General features: G+C 37.6%; 2 protein-coding genes across 2 annotated transcripts; both read left to right on the top strand.

Annotated features, from left to right (window-relative positions):
• The first annotated feature begins 1,086 nt into the window (after nt 1-1,086).
• LOC149848232 (squamosa promoter-binding-like protein 13A) lies at nt 1,087-7,757 on the top strand. The gene is made up of 4 exons (XM_090010780.1): nt 1,087-1,647; nt 2,675-2,811; nt 5,653-6,524; nt 7,274-7,757. Exons 1-3 carry the CDS (start codon nt 1,223-1,225, stop codon nt 6,495-6,497), a joined length of 1,407 nt encoding a protein of 468 aa, XP_089866906.1. The 5' UTR covers nt 1,087-1,222; the 3' UTR covers nt 6,498-6,524; nt 7,274-7,757.
• A 13,479-nt stretch (nt 7,758-21,236) lies between these two features.
• Nucleotides 21,237-23,037, top strand: LOC149848233 (uncharacterized). Its single transcript, XM_090003757.1, has 3 exons — nt 21,237-21,445; nt 21,620-21,774; nt 21,898-23,037. The coding sequence occupies exons 1-3, from the start codon at nt 21,237-21,239 to the stop codon at nt 22,239-22,241; spliced, it is 708 nt and encodes a 235-aa protein (XP_089859883.1). The 3' UTR covers nt 22,242-23,037.
• Nucleotides 23,038-24,498: the final 1,461 nt, after the last annotated feature.

The raw sequence follows: 24,498 nt of genomic DNA on the forward strand, positions 1-24,498 counted from the left end.
CTAAACCGTAATTGATCAATTGGATAGTGAACCAAACCCGAATCATTGGCATCACTAGCATCAACTGGCATATGTTTCCAGCTTTAACCCAGTTCTTCAAGATTCAAAGTAAATTGAATGGCTCATATCATAGCAACAAGCACACTAGTTGGCACTTGAATGCTATTGTGCATATGAGTGTCGTCCTTGTCCTTGACCTAAACCCTCATTGCCCTGGAAGTGTACAATGGCAAAACTGACATCTCTCTATATATTTTTCTATATACTTCCATGTAAAAAATGACCAATATTCTCTCTCTCTCTCTCTCTCTCTCTATATATATATATATATATATATATATATATATTCTCGTGTTCCCATCTAAAAATTGACCCCTCTCTTAATATTCTCCCATGTAAAAATTGACCAATATTCTCTCTCTATATATTCTCTTGCGATATTCTCCCATGTAAAAATTGACCAATATTCTCTCTCTATATATTCTCTTGCGTTCCCATGTAAAAATTGACCAATGTCTCTCTCTCGATATTCTCCCATGTAAAAAAAATTGATGGTTACCCATTGAGGTCTTTCAAGCTGAAGGCCAACATTGAATGTGCTGGCGCATGAAGCTGCTGTTGCTTTAATATAGTTGGGTCATGTAAGGTTGCGTGTCATCAACTCAGAGTTTTACCTTGCACAGAAGCCGGTTCAACTCGGTTCTTGCTGAGGGATTTCTTTCGTCATAAAAAAAAAAATAACCACCATATATATTTATCACTTTCTCAGGCAAAAATTAACACCGTCTCATGTAAAAATTGACCAATCTCCTGGGATCTAGGGCATTTTGAAAAAAAACCGTACCAATGAGCTGATGAAGGCCAGCGTTAAAATCTCCCTACTCTCCTGTCTCCTGATCCTAAGTTCCCAGAAAGTTAACGAGTGTAGTCACCTTGCTGACCCCTTGTCCTGAAATACCACCTTCCCACTATCCCTACACCCCAAGCCACCATCACGACCCCCACTCGCATCTCCAACCTTAAATGCCTCCCCAATCCCCACTCGCATCTCCAACCTTAAATGCCTCCCCATTTCTTGTTTCCCAATTTGGTGACCTTCTGACAACTCGCCCATCTACCCTTCATTGTTTCCATCCACTCTCTCTCTAGGTTTTCTCTCTCTAGAGGCTTCTCTCTTCCTCCTTTTCTCTCTCTAAATGATTGATGTGGGCTTTGTTAACTAATGGATTCCTTGAGCTATGATGGTTTTGGAAGGAGCAGAAGGGCAGGGATGGATTGGGATTTGAAACCCACCTCTGATTTTCAGAACCCTATCCCCCCTTTGGAGAACGGGAGTGGATTCTCGGGGAAAGATGGGGAGCTGGTCATAGATTTGCATCTGGGTAGGCTGGCGGAGCGCAAATCGGCCAAGGAGAAGGAGGCTAGGGCCTCGGTGGTGGCGGCGAAGAGGGGCCGCGGCGCCTCGTCGCCGGTGGCGGCGTTGAGCTCCGGCAGCCAGGTTCCGCGGTGCCAGGTGCAGGGGTGCAATTTGGATTTGAGCTGCTCCAAGGACTACCACAAGCGGCACAAGGTATGTGATGCGCACTCGAAGACGGCTAAGGTGATCGTCAATGGCATCGAGCAGCGGTTCTGCCAGCAATGCAGCAGGTTGAATTTTGTTGGTCGTGTTTCTTTTCGCTTTTTTTTATGCCTGGGTCAAAGAATTGGTTGATTCTTGCACTTCCATCTTCACTCCCGTTAGAATCTGATTGCGTACTGTATGCTTGGTTTTTGGGTTAATTGGTATTTCTTTGATGATACTTTCATTTGGTTGTGGGTGTGGTAGTTGTATATGTGGTGTTGCTTGTTAGAAAATCCGTGTTTCTTTCTCATTCCTCCGTTTTTCCTTCCCTTTTGTTTTTTCCCCTCCCTTGTGTAGTGCTTCTGTGCTGATCTTCTAGTGATCCATTTAGTGGGCATAAACCAGTTTTCACTAGAATGTTTAACCAAATAAACTAGCAAGATCTGGAGGGTTTACCATTTTTGTCCATTTTCAACCACATCTTTTCATGACCTGGTTCTGTAGATTCATGTAGATGTATGTTCTTGTGGGATTCATCTGCACCTAGAGTTATGCTTTTCTTAATTCATGTGGGTTTCCAGAACCAATTCAGCCATTTTCCTTACCTCATGCGACATTTGATTATAGTGCATTGCTGGTTAGCAAGTGCAACCTTGAAGTAGCCTGGGTCATCATTGAGTGTCTAGAATCACAGGATGCTGTGATTCTTGTACATTCGCAGGGCAAAGCAAACATGCCCTATGTTGACTTTCAAAATAAGGTTGAAATATGTGAGTAAATGAGTTCTTATGGGGTCATCTATCTCTTAGCAGCCTCACATGCCAAGGTAGAAAGCGTATATTAACTTTTTCTTTTGCATTGTTGTTTGGTGTTGATTTTATGTTTTTGTCTCTGCCATTCATGCAGGCCTATCTTTGTTATTATGTAGTTGCTACTATACTTTTGGAACTTTTGAATTCACTTGTTCGGCTTGTTCTTCAAGATTGTTGACTTCAATTGTTGTGTGCAATTAGCATGCTTGTTAAGTCATTGTCCCATATGTAACACATGATAAGAATCACTTTTCTGATTCGCATAACTTACAAGAATATGATGAATATATTTTGTTTGCAGATTCCATTTTCTTGTTGAGTTTGATGAGGCAAAACGAAGTTGTCGTAAACGTCTTGCTGGTCATAATGAGCGGCGTAGGAAACCACAGCTTGCAATGTACTCTGGAAAATCTGGCAAGCTGCTTCCACTATATCAGGGTATTCTGTCAATATTTTTGAATAGTTTAATATATTTTAGAATAATCATCATATCTTTGTCATTCATGTGAGTAAAATTAATGAAAATGAAAAAAACAAAAATTGGCTCAAACCATAGATTGCTGGTTTCTAGATGCTAGATTTCTTTTCCATGCTGTCTTTCTGTTGGTCATCAGCTTCTACAATGGTGATTTGATTTTTCTATTATGTTTCTTTTAGCTGTGTTGTCTCGTCTTTTATTCTTAGAAGTTTTGTGCAGTCTAGTTTGATCCAATGATATGCTATATCCAAAAGACTGTTGATGATTCTAGCAGTTACCACACAGTATCTGAAACAATATTTGGTTCAAACTTCAAACTGTATCTGCTGACATTTGTGATTGAGATTGTCAGCGACATTTACATGAGCACCAAGGCTTAAGCTGGTGTTTAGATCATGCAATACAATTATAGTACTATAGAAAGATGGCAAACATGTTAAAGAATGGTTGAGTGACCAGTGTCCCTACACTCCGCCCTTGCCAAAAATAGCTTATGGTGACACCAAAAGGAACACAGAGTTGGAGGAAACTTTTTACAGAAATGGTATTGCATTGATGCTTCAAGTATAATTTTAAAGGGTATTTCTTTCTGCTGCATGTAGTCTATTGCCATTAAAACTTGATGCCAAAAGAACCTCTGGGCTTTCGCATTCTATTTCATGAGACGATAATGTCTTATGAACAGACTTAAGACTTGATATCCAACATTGTCACTGACATTGTTATTGGCGCCCATTCTCCCATTTGTTTGTGGTAGCTTGACATTTATACGCCTGCAATTGGACACAATTAATACAAAACAGTTAGTGAAATAATATTTGTTTGCTACAGGGAAGGATCACTTACCAAAGGTTTGGATTTGAACCGGTTATAGTTAGTATTTTTCTAGCCTGCCATGTTCCATCAGTCGGTTAACTGAGTACATGATTGTCAATATTTCTAGACTTTGATCATATTTATTATCTTTTCAGTTTTCAAGGACCACTTCGTGTTTTTCATTTAGTCTCAATTGCTGACTGATTTTGATAATCAGTTTCTTGATTGCATATGTACAGTAATTGCATGTGTATATTGTAACTCTTGTATTTCTTCAAGTTTATTTTATGTTGACATTATTCTATAATTCCATTATATTGTATATCTCAATATTTCTCTTCTGCGTTAGTTAAAACTCGGTTGTTTTCAAGGCTTATGGGCCTTCTGCCTCAAAGTTTAGCTTAGTCTGAGGTGGCCTGAGCTCCTTGAATTTTATTTTACCTTTTAAAGACCTAGCTTCCTGGTATATGGGTATGAAATGATGATGCCAAGTTGCTTTGTTTTGAACAAGGTACCAATCTTGATATGTTTTGGTGTGCTTATTGAAGATATGATGTTTTTGATATGTCTGACTATTTTGTTGTCACAAGCAAGTAGGCTTAGGAAATCATAGTAATGCCCATGCAGTATTCCGTCAATGTTAAAACGCATGTTACGAAAAACTACTTTGGTGGTGGCGAGAGAAGCAACTGGGCTTCGTGTGCAATTAGAGAGGAGACATGACCGAGAAAGGCAAATATGCCGATAGTAGATTACTGATCGACATCGCCCACCTTACTTGGCATCTGCAATAGCAACCAACTCAGTGTTGGGGATGATCCAAATAGATTCAAGTTCATCAAAGCTAATTTGTTTGATATTACAACTGGCAGTTGTTACTTGGATCTAGGGGTGCACACGAGCTGGGCTCAAGACGAGCTTAGGCTCAAGAAGTTCAGCTCGTTCAGAAAAAGGCATGTTCAAGCATGGCTCGAGCTGAGCCGAGCTTGAACAGCATGTGTACAAACTCAGCTCGAGTCTGGCTCGGCTTGGCTCAACCGGAGTTGATATTTTGAAAAAAAAAATGTTTTCAATGAAAGTTGGAAAGGTGGGATTCGAAACACCCACCTCTCACACAAACGTCTAACATACTAACCACTTGGATGAAACCTTTGCTTGTGTCTTTTGTCCAAACAAAATTATACATATCCTAAAACTAGCCACTGTATGACTATCTACCAAGCTCTAATGCTTGATCAAGCTCGGATCGTTTATATTTAACGAGCTTAAGCTTGTGTTCAAGCTCGGCTTGTTTATTTACTCTGACAAATCTGAGCTGGGCTTAAACAAGTCAAGCTCGAGCCGAGCTTGAGCTATCTTGGATCGTTGTGCAGCCCTGTTTGGAGCCTTGGACTGCAGGAGTAAGAAGCAATCTAGTAGAATCGAGTTGACCATTAGTTTAAGAGGTCAAGCAGTACAGTTGATGAGAGCCCTGATAAGCTATTAAGAGAATCTAGGAGGCACTGTGTTTTACTTTTTAGTTTCTTTTGTACATGTTAGATGCCTATCTATTATGTGAATTGGTATGTATCCAAGGGTATCATAGAATGACTCTAGGTTTATAACTGCCTATTTTGGTTGTTGAAGCTCCATGTTCTTTTCTGCAGTGAAACAGTCGTGGTTGTATCAACAGCTGCATTTACAGGATGTGACCATGGTCATTTGTTATCATGATTTTGGGCTTATAGAATCATTTTCATTATATAAGATCTTGATTCCTTGATACCATCTTTACTATAAAGACATGCATTTCCCAAAATTAATCTCTCTTCATATGAAGAGACTGGAATACTCCTTATGCTGTTTTTGCTTTGAGAAAAGCTGTTCAGAATCTATGGTGATATCCTTTTCTAATCTTTTTATTGGCTACTCTATTTGCACGTAATCATCAAACAAGGTCAGAAAATTTTACTTCTCATTGTATTTGCAATTTTCCTTATGAGCAGGTGGTAGGCTGCCCAACTACTCCTTACCATCCAGGACATCTTATAGCTGCCAAGACATATTTTCTATTGGTGGCTTACATGAAATTAAATATGGAAATGACAATTGGTGCAGCGCTGTCAAGGTAGAGGAAGATTTTATCCAAAACAGTCAGATGCAATTACCAGCCATCAATGGCATATCATTTCTGAAGTCCTCCCCGTACAACATGGAAAAGCAATTCTCTTACTTGCAGGATATTGAGACTACAGCAGGCAGTGTTTGTTGTGAAAACAGCAATTACACACAGGCTTTCACAACTTCACCCACCATTTCTCGATCAGTATTTCCAAAGGCCTCATTGGGAAGTGGAGCTTTCACAGGCTTTGATGTGGTTCCATCCGACCAGAGCTTGCAAAGAGTTTCAGACTCTGTTTGTGCTCTCTCTCTTCTGTCATCACAATCTTGGAGCTCATCCACACAGTCATCTGGAATGGCAATGCCTCCGGCTTTGATGATCCAAGGAGGGCACGTCCATTACAACACAGGTCAATTTCCAGACAAGCTTTTAGCCATCAGTTCACAGATATCCTCTAGTGTGGCTTCCAGCAGGTTTTCTTCATCAGGAATTAACTCTGGGGAAGACCACATTAGCACTGTAAAGGTTACTGATATTAGTGACTCTATCGACTTTGGAGAAGTTCACACTGATGGCATGCTTCAAGGATCTAACTTCCTGCCAGCCAAGGATGAACATACCATTGATTTGCTTCAACTTTCTTCACTGCTGCAGAATGCAGAGCATCACAGACAGGTTGAGCAAGAGCGGCAGGGAAATGAGGCATTTCATTGGAATCATGTTGCATAATCAACAATGTGGCCCATTTTCCAATTGGTATGTATCTTTCTAGCGCCACTTCCACACAATGACCGTGTGATTTAAGTAAACCTTTGATCCACAAAAGTTTAATTTTTTAATTGTTTTGGTTTTTTTTGTGTGAGATCACTTGTTGTATGATTGTAAAACCCTTCAAATAACGGCCTATTAGTGTTATATTTTCACCACTCTTAGAACCAGAGAAGGGTAAGCATTTTCTGGATTGCCATAATTTTGAAATTGTCAAATCCCTTGAATGTTTCAGGTTTTCTGTTGGTTGGGTGCAGATTATGTCTTGGACTATTGCAACGTACCAAACTTATTACTAAATATTGTACTTGGGGTGTAGGTACAAACAATGTATGAGCAAGGCACTTCTGGTGTGTTTTCGCAAATCTGACCCTGCACGTGTTCAGCATGGTCCATTTGCTTGGAATTGACACTTGGATTGTGTTTTTTCAACTGAAGATATGATTTTTTGAGCCTTGGATATTTATGAAAATTTTGGGCTGTTGATTTTCAAATATTATGAAAATCTGCCAGTGTCATAATGGGACGATCCAAAAGCTTATTCCTATAAAATCAAACATGTAGATCTCATCTATATAGTCAGATTTCAAAAAAGAAAAAAACCCTAAAAACCCTTGTTGATCGTTGTTCGCATCTAAGTCCATTCACACCTGTGCGGCTGTGCCCTACTCTTGCAATATCTGTAAAACTTGTAAAGCAACCTTGTTTTTTATTAATATTTTTTTGCTCTTGCGCAGGTATGAATGTCATGTCCCTTGCAACAAACACAGTCATCCTGCAACAGCTTTGCTATCAATTGTTAATAATGAACAATACTAGCTTGGGCAGGTCACTATTTAAGTTTCATTCAGTAAATTCTCCATTTTGGATATTATCTTTTGAGTAGTTTCTTTAATATCAAGACTGCAATAAAGCAGCAAGAACTAATTTTATGTTCTCACTACAAGATTTAATCTTTGTGAGTTATATTGCTGGGGCACTGGTCTACTGCATCTTTTCCATGGGGCATTGCACTTCTTCTGGTTTCAGAATGGTGCAAGAATTATGAACTATCATAAAGAATGCATCTGGGAAAACCGTTAGTTTTCCTGTAATAAACAGAATGTGAATCTTAACAGCTTCAGCAGGAAATTTGTATTGTCATTAGAGTTCTGATATTTCTTTAACTCTGACCTTAAATCTTGTTTCCTTAATCATGCATGGCCCTGAATACTGTGATAATATCTTGTGCACTGGTTTTCATTTCAATATATACCATTTGCTTCTCATCCATCTTTGGCTGCTTACTAATGGAATAATTTAATTTTATTGTGATCACATATTCTCATGGATTTACGACTTGCATGTTCTGCTGCTCAGCTGCTACAATTTGTGGCAAATTCTCATTTACATACTAATATGATCATGCATGGATAAGCAATTTTTCGACTAACATGTGTGGTTCAAGCTTTAGTGTGGCTGCATGTGCACAAGGGTGTGTTCACACACACACACACACACACACACACACACACACACGCACGGGTGAAAAATATTTGGTACTAATCTATGGTACCCGGACACTCCATTTTGCCCTGTGTACCCACGGATCGAAATTTTGGATTAACGAATTTAGTGTTTGCTACCCTAGTGGTTAAAGAACTACCTGGTGAGAAAATGTAATTTTTTTAATTTTTTTGCACATCTGACCCTTCAGTAGTGATCTACATATTAAGTTTAATAGAAACCGAGCTTTGGATCATGTTTTTCTGATGTATATGTCAGATTTTACAAGGATTAAAAATTCAATAACCTACAGTGTACCAAATTTTACAAGGATTAAAAATTTCAAAAAAACATATTTTTACGTTGAAAACTATTGAAAGGTTGAATCCTACTATTTTGACCATGTTGAACACATCCATAAGTCAGATTTGTTCAAACAAGCTCTCCCTATGAGTTCCAAATTGTTATCTCATATAGGAAAACTGGTAGCTGCCTACCAATTTTTTTGGCTTGTCACCAGACTACCATGAGCAAATGGGTGTTTCCCAGTTGGTTTTTGCAAATCTGGCCTTACAGATGTGTTCTGCATGGTTGATTTGCTCGAAAGTGACACGTATATCATGTATTTTGATAAAAATAAATATAATTTTTAAGCATTGAATATTTATGAAAATTTTAGACAGTCGATTTTTATACCTTATAAAAGCCTACCTGCATGTCAAAATCGAATGATCCGTGAGTCAATTTCTAGTGAGGGAATTCTAGTGAAGTTTTGCAAGTATATGATCTGAATAACCTACTCATCTCGTGTGTGTGTGTGTGTGTGTGATATTTATTTATGTATTCTTGGCAAAGGATCAGCCATATTTCATTTACTTTCTTGGCAAGCACCATCTTGTATGTTACATACAATGTGCCTGTGGACGTCATATGAACTCCCATATGTCCTCGTGGAGTTTAGTATGGCAAAAGTGATCCATGCATTACTCTTCGGTGTACCTGATGAATATTGGTTGATTCGGTTCTTCGGTGTCTTGTTGAGTTATTGTTTGTTTCAATCTTCTTTTTCCTCTTCACCTTTTTCTTTAATTCATTTTTTTTCTCTAAGCTGGCCTTTTCAAATATTTTTCCTCTCTTGATCTTCGTCAAAGAGACAATGACCATTTGGTGTAGGGTTTCAAAGGATCAGGTATGGCCTGATCCAAGCCTGTAGTGAGTCTGGTAGGGTCAGGGTTTGGTAACAAAGAGAGGGGTTCAATTAACTATTCGGGTTGGATCCATGGGAACAGCTTATTAAATGGGATGAATATGATTTATGAAATTTTATACCAAATCCAGGTCTGACCGGAAATCGAATTTAATATCTGTAATTTTTTAATGCAAGAATGTTCTAAAATGTTATTTTACCAGGTATGAACTGGGTCTGGTTTATGTAATCTTTATCGGATTCGGGTAGGGTTTTTTCTTTTGAAAGATCTGGTCAGATCCGGATCTAGACCTAGTACCAGCACCTCTTAACCAAATCTGGCTCTCGATCGACCCATTTTAGTGAGGTTCAACCCATTGACACCACCCCTAATTTGGTACATTGTGAGTTTATGACGTATGGGTATTATTTTAGAATTTTTTGATAGATGGTATTCGCCTTTTACATCATTATTGAGGGATGATCCAAGGGACAAATCTGCTAATGTGTCATATATTGTGGCACATAATTCTGATCACTCTGCTTAATTGAAATCATTCAAAAGTTATTCAAGACTTTTGTGACTTGAAAAGGATGAACATCATTAGGGGTGTAACTGGGTCAGTTTGGGTCTGGTTTCAGTATACCCGTTTCTGTCAAAGGTCTAAATTCAGGCATTAACTCAACCCAATATATGTAGGTTCGTGGGCTTGGATGTGATTAAAATGAGAGAGCCTTGGTTTTGATATAAATCGGGTTGGGTATTGATAGAATGGGTATAAATGTATTGTTTTTTAATCAGATTCGTTTTTAATCGGGTATAAAAGTTAAACCTAAACCACAATTGATACAAAACTGGTTCGGGGCTTGTCTTTGTGGGTTCTGGTATGAGATTGGTTGGTTCCATAATCTTTAGTATATAAATTGGTTCTGTTTCGTGCCAGACTAGGATTGGATTGGGTTTAATTTGCTATGTAACAAATTAGGTTCAAAGTCGATCCAAATGTTCTCTAAACAACTAAAATTTAGAAATCTTAATGTATTTATATGGCAGGATAGGTGTTAAATCTGGTCTAACTAGGATTAGTTAAAGTTGGAAAGGTAGTATTTTTATAGTTCTCTTTAGGACCAGGTATCGAATTTTGGGTCAATTCAGGTATATATTTAAAGAAAACTTAGACAGGTTTAAAATGGGATGGGTCAGATATGGGTTCGAGTAGAAGGCCGGTTCAGGTCTAGATCAGTTAGATTGCTCTGGAACCAATTGGGCCAGGTACAAAAAGGACTAAAGTACAAACGTGTTTGGATTCATACTTTTTTTTACCCAATAATTGCCACGTTTTCAAAACAAGCCTAAATTTTAGACCTGATCCGGCTCAACAGGACTATCAAAATCAATCCAGTTCAGGTCTAATTGGGTTCGATACATCAATTCAGGTTGAGAATCCCAACTAGGGTTGTCAGTGGTTTATGTTTGTCTCAGGTATCCGACCCGACCTTAACTCAGAGATCTGAGTATGGTCATAGATAATGCCGATCCTAATGATATTAATACTAATATTTTCTGATCGATGTCTCTTATATCACAGGGTTTGCGACTTTATCTTGGCAGCATGTCCGTATTAGACACGATTGGACATGCACTGACTTTGACACTGACATATGTGGTCATTATATAATATTATTTTAATGTTTTTAATATTACCTCAATAAAAATACATTTTCACATTAAAATGTTAAAAATAAATTTTAATGAATTAAAAATAAAATATTTCATGACCTCGTGTCCTATTATCAACAAAATTTCGAACTTGTAGGCAGGGATGTCAATGTTTAGGGTTTGGTTTGGAGCAACCAGATATGATTTGAGATGCTGATAATGGTAATAATTTATCTTTTTGAAATTAAAAATTTCTCAGAAAAAAGGTAGGGCTGGAGTCTCGTACGAAATTTCACAAACTATACCCTACTCCATATATTAATCAGGTCCTTTGATTCTTAACTGAATTCTGATTGACAGTCTTTTTTTTATCACCAAACCTTAATCCTACAAGGTTTAGTACGCGTATGGTCTACGTCAAACCTGACTCATTAATACACCCGTCAACTGTTCCATGAATGCATATTTAGACTTTGTCATGAAACTCACGGGGCAGGGTTTCAAACCAATGTTGTCAGTATCAATCAGGCCTATTCCTATCTAATCGCTACAAAATAGATACGATATGGACCTGAATCAGCTATTTTTAATAAATATATAAAATAACTTAAAATTAAAATTTTAATATTCTTTTAATTGTTATAACGTGTCACATTTTCATTGACATGCAATATTTTTTTTGACCAATTCAAAGTATCGACATCCAATACTACCAACATTAAGGCTTCGTTTGGGAGCATGTTATCATAGTATTTATAGTGTAATTAAATATGATTATTGTTGAGGTTGCGCAGCGAAAGGTCTTCGATTATGGCGGCAACTGAGACGTTGAGGAGTGGCAGCAGAAAGAAAGAGTAAAGAAAAAAAGAAGAGAAGGTGCAGATTATTATTTTCTACTTGAATGTTTGCTTCGAAAGCTTCATAGTATGATGTATCGCATATATTCATAGGGGTCGAGTCCCGTGTTTATATAACCTTCGGATTCTCTCTCTCTCGGCTCAGCAAACAGTTGAGAGAATATCGATGAGTTCAATGTTTTTGATAAACTTAGAGTTTAAATTTTAAATGAAAACAGTTATTTGTAAAACGGACTTAGCTTATACATGAGCATGCCTACTCATGGATAAACACAATGTGCAACGCATGGCCACACACACCAACATCTCTCACTTGGACATGAGACTGCTCAGTTTGCTCCCACTATTGTAGGCTTCCTTGAATTGATTACGGATTTTTCGTTAAGGATTTCCTTCGTAATCATATATCTCTTAATCTCATTCGGGCAACATGCTTGATAAACAAGTCTTCTGCAATATCCTTAGTTAAGAGATCCGCTACCATATCCAATGTAGGAAAGTAGTCTACAGTTATTTCATTGTTTTCAATCATATCATGTATGTAGTGGTATTTCACCATTATATGCTTGCTCTTGGAGCTATTAGCTCCACTTTTCATTAGAACATTAGCAACTTGATTATCACAGTATATCTGTACAGGCTCACATAATATTTCTATATTTAAATCTTTATTGAACATGTTGATCCATACTGCAAATGTCGTGGTTGCATTACACGCGATATACTCAGCCTCTTGAATATGCTAAGCCACACAACCTTGTTTCTTACAGGACCACACAACAACTCCTCCTCCTCCAAAGAGGAAGATATAGCCAGAAGTAGTTTTGTTGTCATCTTTTCACCCTGTAAAGTCAGCATCGGAGTGTCCAATCAAATCAACATTGTTAGCTTGAAAGCTCAATTGCAAGTTTTTAGAACCTTTTAGGTATCGAAAATTTCTCTTTACAGCTTGCCAATGAGGCCATCCTGAATTACTTTGATATCTGCTAACAAGACCTACAGTTAAGCTTATGTCAGGTCTTGTACATAGCATCACATACATTAATCTTCCAACAGCCCGAGCATAAGGAATTTTAAGATTTGGTTGGCTTTCGCCAGGACAGTCGCTTTTGCTTAAGTTTACTCATTTTGCAACAGGAGTTCCAATAGGTTTGGAGTCATGCATTCTGTATCTTTTAAGAATATGGTCAATGTACCTTTCTTGGCTTAAACAGAGAGTCTTTGAATCTCTGTTTCGGGTGATTTTAATTCCCAGAATATAGAAAGTTTCACCCATATCTTTCATTTCAAAGTTGGTATATAACAATTTCTTTGTATTGACAATCTTTTTATTATCATTCTCAATCAATAAAATGGCATCAACATATAGTGATAGGATACAAAAAAGACTCACACTTTTCCAAACATATACGCAGTGGTCTAACTGATTTGGTTCGTATCTAATTTTTTTATGGCTTTATGAAAAGCCAAATACCGTTGTCTTAGTGATTGCTTCAATTCATACAAGAATTTTTTTTAACTTGTGCACTTTATCATCATTTATCACATAGCCTTCTGGCTGAGACATATATATATCTTCTTTTAAGTATTTACATCCATCTGCCATATATCCAGGTCATAATGAACAACTATGAATAATATTATCCTGATGAACGTAAATTTAGCAACTGACGAATTGGTTTTTGTATAATCGATTATCTCCTTTTGGGAAAAATCCTTCGCTACTAGTCTTGCTTTAAATTTATCGATAAATCCATCTGCTTTATATTTTTTCTTAAGAATCCATTTACAACCAACAGGTTTTCTTCCCTCAGGAAGATCAGTTAAGTCTCAGACTTGGTTCTTTTCAATGGATTCAATTTCCTCATCGATAACTCTTTTTTATTATTATGTCTCTTTTCAATTAATTACATCAGTATATGAGAGATTATTGATCAATTCATCAAGATCTACTGAATAGCAGAGTTCTTCACACAAATACACATAGTAGTCATCCAAGTAGAATGGAGGAGCTCTAGATCTTTTACGACCAGCTAGTCCTCAAGAGATAGAGGCTTCAAAATCAGTTGATTCAATGCCTGACTGTTCCACAACTGGTTCATTACCTAACTGTTCTACGGTTGGTTCTAAGATTTTTACATGAGCTACAGAGATTTAAGTCTCGTTTCATACCAATCCATCTTTCATATTGAGTTTTTGGGACAATCTTACAAATGACTCTATTTAATGTATACATAGTTGTATTTACAACTTTATCTTAAAAAAAATTGGGTAGATCAGCACCTGCTAACATGGATTTTACAATGTTCAAGAGAGTTCTGTTACACCTTTTCAGCAACACCATTTCTTTGCGATGTTCTTGGTACGGTTTATTGCCTATTAATACCAAGATCTTTGCAATAATTGTTGAACTCATTTGAGGTATATTCACCACCTCTATCAGATCTCATAATTTTAATGTTTTTACCAAGCTGTCTTCCAACTTTATTTTTGTATTATTTAAATTTCTTAAGTGCCTCTGATTTATTTCTAATGAGGTACAAGTATTCATATCTTGATAAATCATCAATAAATGTTATAAAATATAACATGCCACTATGAGTTTGGACTCTAAAAGGTCCACAATTGTCTGTATGAATTATTTTTAATAGCTTAGTGGCTCGAATAACATTATGTGAAAAGGGTTTTTTTGCCATCTTTCCAAAAATATAAGATTCATATTTTTTGAAGTGAGATTCATTGAAGTTAGGGATTAGTCTTTGTTGTGCCAGATTTTTTATTTTCTTTAGGCTTATATGCCAAAGTCTTTTATGTCATGCATTCACATCAATAACTAAGGCACAATCAATATACAAATTTTTTTTCTTTATTTTCAGATAATTTAAACATCTCATGTTCGTTGTCAAATTTATCCTCAAATAGGATTCTACCATGTTTCCCCATAGTGACCTTTTCAAGAACAAACCAGACCTCAAAACCTTTCTCAGTCAAAGCTAGTACAGACACCAGGTTCCTCCTTATTGAAGGAACATAAAGTACATCTTTAAGTAACACACTAGTCCCTCCCACATTGAGTATGTAAGACCTAACTCCTAGAACATCACTATAGGAGTTGTTGCCCATATAGACCTTCTGCTCGCCTGGTCCTAGCTCTTTGAGATGGACAACTCCATCGATGGATTTGGCTATATGTCGAGTAGCTCCAGAGTCCACCCACCACCCTGAAAGTTCTTCATTCACAAAGTGACATTCAGATACAACACAGATGACTTCTTTTCCGTTATGCATTTTGCTTGAATTGTTGTTGTATCTCCCACCATTCTAGTTGCTTCTATTATTAAGAAATTTTGTCCTACAGTTCTTCTGGATGTGTCCCATCTTGCCGCACTTGAAGCACTTGACTTGTGAGACTTTGTGGCCTTAAGGTTTGAAACTTGCACTTTGTCCTTTATGAAACTTGCTGTTACCTTTCTTTTTAAAGTTATTTTGCTTAACACGTACTTGGCTATGAGATGGTGTGTCTTGAACCACCATCAACTTAGACTTCTTCTCCTTAGCTATGTGTTGTTGTTCTATGGCTAATTGTAGGGGCAACTCAGTCAAGTTTAAATTCTTTGAATTTAATCTTAACGCAGTGATCACTATTTTTCATAAATGTGGGAGGCTATTCAGTATGGTGGACACCTGCATTCTATCTGAAATTATATTTCCAGTAATGGCTAGGTCTTTAGCCATGACTAACATCCTATTTGCGTGATCTACCATACTATCACTTTCTTTCATCCTATATGAGTTGTATTGTTCGAGTAACAGTTGAATATGGACCTCGAATGTAGTATCATATTTGATGGCGATGGCCTTCATCATTTCTTTGGCAGTTTTATAATCTTCAAAGACTTTGATTAGATCATCGTCCATGTAGGTGAGCCTGATGGTTCTTGCCATCAGATCATCTTTTTGAAATTTTCTGAATTTGATTACTTCTTCTTGAGATGATTCGTCATTCGGTTTTTTTATAGACATACAAATGACATATTCCAGTCCTTCGAGAGTTAAAGCTAAAGAGATCTGACTTTTCCAAACAAGAAAGTTGGTCCCATTTAGCTTGTCTATTTTCGCTAATTCGGAGGCACAAACACTACTAGCTATTTTATACTAACTAATTTTAATTTAATTAATTTATGCCAAGTCAACACAAAGAAAAAAATCAAACGAAAAATCTTGTCAGACTAAATTATTATTATTATTATTTAAACTAAATTTAAATAAGTATTTTTAAATTTAATAGGAGCAAGGGGTTTTTTAAAAATTAAAAATTTATTCTGGTATTAAATGAGAAATATAACTTTTTCATTTAGTTTTCAGAATTTTCAAAGTCGCAAACCCTTTTTAGCAAACAGGTTTTAAAAAATATGTGGGTTATAAAATACTTTATTTTAACCCCTTTCCAAAATATGTAAAATATTCAGAGTCAAAGGGGTCTTTTTACCCCTCGGCCTATTTAAGGCCCGAACAAGGCGCAACCAACTCATATGCGTTGGGTTTTTATCTCTCTTCTTTGTCGAAGCTCCAGATTGATCGGAGACTGCAGCGGCGATGTCGACAGTTTTTAGCCGATTTCTGGCGTCGATGACCTGTTTATGCAGTTGGGTTTGACCCTCTCGGTGTATGCTCCCTTTGTCAGGAAACTCATCATCGCTTTTTTGTCGAGGCTACCAAAAAATCAAGAAAAATGATTTTTTGGCCATCCACCGACAACGATGGCCCAACTACCTGGTTGAGTTTGGTCTCCTTGTTGTTGACTCCCTCTGACAGAGGACTCTCGGTCTTTCTACTGTCTGAGCACTAAAAAATTAAAAGAAAAGGGTTTTTCGGTCGTTTGTCGGCGACGATGGGTCGTCTTCCTATTTGGGTTTGTTTTTCTCGATGCATGCTCTCACTGTGCTTAGATCCGAGGCCAAACCAATTTTTCTTGGTGGTTTGGGGGGTTTTCCTTTCTCTGTTTTCTGTTGTTTTGTTTTTCGATTCTCTGTTTTTTATTTTCTGTTCAGTCAGGGAGCAACAATAAAAAATAGGCCGAAGGCCTTTTGTTTCTAATTGATTAGTGCTGCCGGAAAAATGGCAGGCAACCAATAACTTTTCGGCGACAACAAATATATATTCTTATATATGTTTTCCTTTTATTTTATTTTCGTTGTTTCTTTGTTTTCGTTGTTTCTCTGTTTTTTCTCTTTTGTTTTGATGTACAAAATCGAATAGGTACGACTCAATTTTTCTACTTTTGAATTTTAGAGATGAATAAAACAGTCTGATCTCTATTTTCCCGATTGGGGTTTTTAAAGGCGAGCATAGAAGCAGGGTCTCTGATCTAGTGACCAAACAGAAAGGCTAAAGGGAGAGCATCAACTCTTACCTTTTTCGCCTCCTTTTTTTGTGATTGTTTCTTCGTTGCAGGTTGAAGGTCGCAGATACGAGAGAATATCCAGAACCTCTACTCTGATACCACTGTTGAGGTTGCGCAACGTAAGGTCCTCGATTGTGGTGGCAACATAGACGTTGAGGAGCGACAGTAGAGAGAGAGTGAAAAAAGAAATAAGAGAAGGTGCATATTATTGTTTTCTGCTTGGAGGTTTGTTTCGAATGCTTCACGGTATATTGTATGGCATATATTCATAGGGGGCGAGTCTCGTGTTTATATAGTCTTCGGATTCCCTCTCTCGGCTCAGTTGACGATTGAGAGAATATCAGTGAATCTGATGTTTTTGATAAACTTAAAGTTTGAATTTTAAATGAAAAAGAGTTATTTGTAAAACAAACTTAGCTTATCCATGAGCAGACCGATTCATGGATAAGCACAACGTGCAGCGCATGGCCACACGCATTTCATGGATTTGGTTGCGGTTTGAGAAGAGTTAGAATAAGTTGACATTTTAGGTTGGGAATCAGCCGCCTCCACCTCCTTCAAAATACTCATTGGTATTTGCAAATCACAAGTATTTTGGTGATTCTTAAATTTTTTATGGTTCAAAATTTTTGTCTCATTTACCTGAGTAAATATTTTATTTACCTATTTTACCACAATAAACAATAAGATTTTGCCTCAAAAAATCTTAAATTTGTATGTATATATAAATAATATATTATATATGTATTATAAAAAATATATATACATGCAAGCTAAGCCTATGCCCTAGCCCAGCCTAAAATACTATGCTACTGCCATATCAGGAGTAATTACAAACCCAAATTCATAATAGAGTTGTTTATGCTTCCAAACAAAAGAAAGAATCATTAACTCATTCCAAATCTTTTTAGTAGTTCTAAACTCTCTCCAACATGGGTTGCCAAAGAGAGGGTAATTGTTTCAAACACAGGTTCTGTATTTGGCTGAATCTGAATGGTTTTCAATTAGTGCTCCAATACTGCCACCTATTTTTTTCCAGTGACGACCTGAGAAACCAGCAGCAAAATGGTACAAGACACAGGGACACGACCTTATACGTGGCGGCACATCATTTATTAGGCTTCATCTGAACGTCCCATCACCGCCGTCCAGTAAAAAGCCGGGTCACCCGCGTGACAGGCAGGAAAGTTAGAGGCGGAGCTTTGGGGGGGGGGGGGTTAAATTTTTTTAAAGTTTTTGTATGATGTGATACTCAGCCGTGAAGCCAAGAATATTTTGCTGCCACGTAGACGATTGTACCCTCGGCTTTCCCAACGTGTCCTTTACCATTTCTTTTCCTAATTGTTTCTCACCACCTCGCACAAAACACGTGGCTTAATTACACTGGCTATTGGTTCAAAGATAATAAGTGGATTATTTGTATTAATAAAAATAGAAAGTTTAGCAAACGAAATTTCTGCTTAGCCTTTGCGTATGCGTTGACTATTGGACCCAACTTGGATGTTTTTGGAGCAGGGTAATGGATCCGCTTAGACCAAGTCTCGGCTCTGCACCGCTACACTTAGTTAATTGGACCAGGTATGATCCATTCAGGTCCACTTTAGGGTTGAACCATGTTTAGTTTTTTTTTTATGATGGATCTTTAAGCTTTAATCTTGGTAGGCTTGGACCAATTTGTGGCAAAAACCTAAGTTACAGGGCATGCAATCTCTGGTGACGTGACTCGGACATGTTATATTCACGACATGACATAGATGCGTGATTATATTATTTGAATGTCTTTAATATTTTTTCTTGTATATTTAAATTTAATTTTAATAAAAATGCATTTATATATATTAAAAACTTGGTTTTGGTCTTATTTTATCAGATCCTGTATTACCATATATGTTTCAGATCCATGTTCAACCTTTCATTATTGTATCTTATTTAGATTCATATCTAATGAACAAATTCGGACTTGATTTCGGATCAGGCATGGTCAATCCATATCCAATCTCTTTTCACCTGTAATTGGCAACTCTGATGTTGGGTGTGCTCACCTCAATACATAACACAAGTTGGAGATGCAAGTTAATTAAATTCCTAAAAATTAGGAACAAGATTCAATTAAGTATAAATAAGATTTTTTAGTATTTTAATATGCAAGGATACTTTTATTAAAATATAGCTAAAAATTATTTTAAAACTATTGTAGACAATAAAATAATGACATGTTGGAGTTTTTGTGAGCATGTGATACCTAGTTCGATCCGTCGATCCGTCTCACCAAGGACACGTGACCAAGGTATCCGGCCATTAATAAATGGGACGGGCCATCTCTGGGCTGGGCCATGCTTAAAACCCGATGAACTGAACTCTAAATGGGCCTGGGCCGGCCCGATGCCCACCCTTAATTCCTAGCATTTTAGAGCTGCGCCCTCAACCATTGAGGGCACGTAACAGACCTACGTAACAAATATCACCTATATTTTGGAAAAATCTTAGGGTATTGGGTTTCCACTTTCATGACCCGAACCGGACTACTTTACTTGTAATTTCAACGGGTTCGGGCCCTCCCTAATGGGTCGGATACCCGACCCGTATGCAGCCCTGCGCACCTCCCTTCCGTTTTATGAATACCGCTCGTGTTTCCCGCGACACAATTCAACCTCTTTTGTTTCATCCCCGCAACCTCCATTCCGAAACCCTAGGGTTTCTTTTTCTCTCTTCTGAGGGATCTCGGGCCATCTTTTCCGGTTTCATCTTTTTTCCGACGGAGAATCAGAACGTGGATGGGCTCGAGATCGTAGCCATCGGATCGATCTACCGAAGCCCGTGGGACAACAAGTACTGGAGCTGTTCTAGGGTTAGTGTCCAATTTAATTTGGAGAAATTATTGTTTTCAGGAGATTTGGCTCGAGTTCCTTTTGTTTTGCTGCTCTTAATTTGATCGATCTATGTTTCCCCGCGGGAATTATTCGAGTCGCGATCGTTTTTGTATGATTTTTTGTTCTGATCTGTGCGAAATTTTCTTTACCTAATCGATGATGCTTGAAATGCGCGTTTTTGCATGCGTGCGGCGTTTGTGTGAGCTCACAGAGTTATTTTCCGGCGCAGGGCAAAGTTCTCCATCCTTACTCTGTTGGTTATCAAGCTGTTCGCGCCTGTGCTGGTGATACGTATAGAATGGAAATTCATAAAGGACCAAAAGGGGCCAATGTTTTTGGTCTGTACTTATGCCGATTTCTTCTATATGTAGACAATTATGCTCGTGTGGAATGAGGCAATTCACTTCTACAATTGCTTTCTGACTTTTATAAATTTAGGTTGTTTTATAAGAAAATGGTTGTTATCCTATTTTTTTGTGGCAGAAAAATAACAAGCAACCACTGTAATGTGCAGGTTAAGGCAAGTCCTAAATCAGTGTCAGGACAGACTCCAGACATTGCATGGGACAAGTTTCATAAGAAAAGTCATTGTAGAATCAAGGTTTGGCATGGGAAGCGATTTTCATGCAAAATTGATGGGGTTGAGGTAATCTTTATATTTTTCCACGTATTGTCTTGAATAATTCAAAGCTTTGATGTGATCTTATGTATCTTATTCAAACAAAAAAAAGGAAACTAAAGATATGACTCATTTGAATGCATTTATGGGCTGTGTGCTGTGGGTTTTCAATGTAAGATTGTTCTATATTTATGTTGCTGTTACTACTGAAAAGATGTATTAGGCATAAAGTGCATGCAAGGCTTTTTTTGTTGAACGAGTGCGTTTACTTTCTGATTATTTTCCTGTTACCAACTTATTGGTTTCTTGGATGGTGGCATGAAGCTTTTTGGGTTTAGGAATCCCCTTGTCCAGAGATTGCTGCGCGAGCTTGTTGCAAATGAACATGGATTAGCTGAACATAGTTTTGTTCCTGTGAGTTGTTGCAAGGACTCTTCAGGAGTACTGAATGAAAAGCAAATGTCGGACTTACAGATCTGTCCAGATTTACTACTGGAATTAGAAAAGCAACAAATCAGTGGCAAGAAATGTAGGAAACAAAGAACTAGGGTTGTTCAACCTCGACTCAGAAGGCTGAAAAATCAAGACCTATCAACCGAAATGCATCAAGGTTGTAAATATGAAGGTCAGGCTGGTTGTTGTGGAGAGGTTGTGTGACTACAACAGTTTGATGCTGCATGAAATATCCGTCAAGGATGATCCTTCCTATAATGATCGTGTATCTGTCAACCTAAGAACAATGAATTCTCTTTCCCTAATCTGTTGGAAAAAGATGCTGGTGAGATTTCTTACTGAGAGCTCCGTTAAATCTGTCACTTCATTGGTTCTGTATTCTTGAACAACAGTTTCTTTCTTATATGCATGTTTCTTCCTACTTTTTCTTTTTCGGACAGGATTTTGAACCTGATTTCAAATGCATTAATTCTAAAAAAACTGTGTTTCAAGTTTTCTTTTTGCACATACGACATACTTCATCTTGAATATCAAAACACTATTATTCAGACTCAGTAACAGAAAGTCATTGCTTGTTCTTCTGCAAGGAAGAGATTGCTTAGTCAATGCAGAAAAAAGTGGCAAAGGAGAACTGGTGTTGCCAGAGCTGGAGATTCTTAAAAGAAGTGTCATCTTGGTGCCAGATTCCTTTGAGCTTGTGCACGGTAGATTTTCTATCTTTCCTTGTTATTTGGAAGGCGATCCACATGCGTTATATGTTGTCACAAAGATTCTACTATGTAGCATTTCTCTATAATCTTTGGTTTATAGTTAGTCTTTTTGTGCAGATAATACTGCTGACCCTGCTCTTGAAAGCATCAAAAGCCATCCAGAAGTTACAACTGACGAAATTGTAACTGTTGATACTTGCATGTTATGTCCTGATAGTATTGCAATTGATGTGCCAAATGAGGGCAGGAATGCTGATGATGAACTGAAGTTAAATTTGCAAACAGGAGATGCTCCATTGTCCATATCAGAGGAGGTGCTGACTCCTGTAATACCTGCTGCTAGCGTTCCTCTTTCTGAAGGATTGGCTTTCAAACTACATCCAGATGAGGAAAACCATTTGGGTCTTGGAACTCTATATTCAAATTCTGAAAAAAGTGATCGTGATGTTGTGGGTAATTAATTTGCTAAGTCAATGATGGAAGTTCTGCTTCCACAAGCTTTGCCTTTGCTAAAGCAGAGGTCTCCTAAGAAGAAGGCAAACTAAATCAGTTCATGTTAGAAAAGGCACATCTCGAGATTTTTATGGAATGAATATGTTGTTAAGGGCCATGGGGCTTTTAACAATGATGATGTTTTATCTGATGGTAATAATTGTTCATTGCTAATCTTTGTCTTTAGCTCTGCAGACAGCATATTCTTGTGTTTTGAGCGATAATGAAGCTTCTATGGGTAAAATTTGTTTTGCATTCTGCAATCATCAGTGAGGGCATCAGAAGGTACAAAGTTAGTAAATGCTTTGGTTTTGATGTTTGACAGAAAATGCTGTATGCAGATGTTGGCCCTATTATCGCAGATAGCTTTGAGGATGACAGGTGTTTTGATTCCATTACCAGTCATGCACTTCCAAATGCTGGCCTTGATAAAGTTAATCTCAACCCTATTGGAAACTGTGGATATGAACAGGAAAATGCCAACTTGCTTAATTGGGATTTGAAGACTTGTGCTGTCCAAAGTCAAGAGAGCATGGAGCAGATTTACCATCCAATAATGTTGTGGAGACTGGAGAATTCCATGCATCTGTCTCTCATTTGGTAGACCCAATTGGAACGTATGGATTCAGTTAACTAAAGTGGATCCAATCAATCGTATTGGACTCAGTAGACATAAATGAATCTCGTTGGATCGTATTAAATACTGACCGTTATATTGGACTCATGGATGGACCTAGTTGGACTATTGACTATATTGGATCAAGTTAACCAAATTAGGCACAGTCAATCATACTGGGCTATAAATGGACTGGTTTGAATTATAGTCGATATACTTGGATCCAGTCAATATATATTGGAATAAGTTGACATGAATTGACCCAACTGGACCATATTAGATCCAGTTAAGAAAATTTGATTCAGTCAATCACATTAGACTCCTGATTGAACCAGTTTGACCAAATTAGATATAATCACTCATACTGCAGTCCTGAATGAACCCAACTAAACTATACTGGATTCAAATGGATCGTTAAACGTGAACATATTTGACACAGTAGACTTGATTGGACCCATTTGGACTAGATTGATTAACTAAATCAGATCCAATGGATCACATTGGACCCCCATATACATGAACGGACTCAACTGGACCAGATAAGATCCAGTAGACCAAATTACATCCAGTCAAACATATTGGACTCTTGAATGGATCCAGTTGAACTATATTGGATAACATTGGGTCTGGCAAACCGATTTGTATCCACGACTCCAATTTAAGGCATACGTTATCTGTCCATTGTTATATAGTTTTATGGGTTTTTACCAATTGGTTCCCGCATTATATTCCATTTGCAAAATATTCCTTGCCTTATGCCATTTTGCAAATCAGTCCTCACATTTCTCACCCTTGTTAGAAAGTTAAAACTTGTCCTTGTGTCAATAGCTCACTGGTTACCAAAATGCTCATCATTATTCGTTAATGTGTATTAACTTTTTACAAATTAGTCGCTACCTTATTCACATTTTACAAATTGATTTTCTTGTAATCCGCAAAACCATCAATTTTTATGCTAACAGCTGTTAACTTCAAGGACTAATTTGCAAGGGTTAGTGAAAGGGCAGGAACCGATTTGCAAACTGGCATAGCCAGGGTCCGTTTTGCAATTAGGCTATAAGGCAGGAACCAAATTTGCAAAAAAAACTAGTTTTATTTGCCTCACTCTCTCTTGTTTTGTCGTGCAACACAGGGACACGTTAATAGGGAGGGTGTTGTGTGTTCTCTCCCGAAGACGCAAATGCCACATTGCGTGTTTGGGGGACCGAATGAGCGCTACGTATATAAGCACGTGGGGCTCGTATTCTCGTGTGTGTCGGCATCACTTAGCATTGGAGTCTGGTGCGGTTGCAAAGACTTAAGTACCCTTCTCCCGCCATTCTTGTCATGAAACGATGGTTCGAAAAAAATGACAAAAATGTTCTCCATTCAAAAAAAAAAAGGAAACGACGGTTCAAAAAAAAAAACAAAAATCCTCCATCCAGAAAGTCGAGGATGATGTTAACTCTTCAAAGTCCAAACAGCGAAACGAACCTAAAGCGCTCTTTCTTTCTTTTCCGTTTGAACTTTTCGTCATCATTTTGTTCTTCTTCCTTCTCCGTGAAACACTGTAAAACCCTATCTCTCTAGAGAAGAAATTAAGGGATGCAAAGAGTCGGTGATTCAATGGC

Source organism: Nuphar pumila, chromosome 1, assembly GCF_984573655.1.
Source record: "Nuphar pumila chromosome 1, dmNupPumi1.hap1.1, whole genome shotgun sequence".
In the NCBI taxonomy this organism is placed as follows: Eukaryota; Viridiplantae; Streptophyta; class Magnoliopsida; order Nymphaeales; family Nymphaeaceae; genus Nuphar; species Nuphar pumila.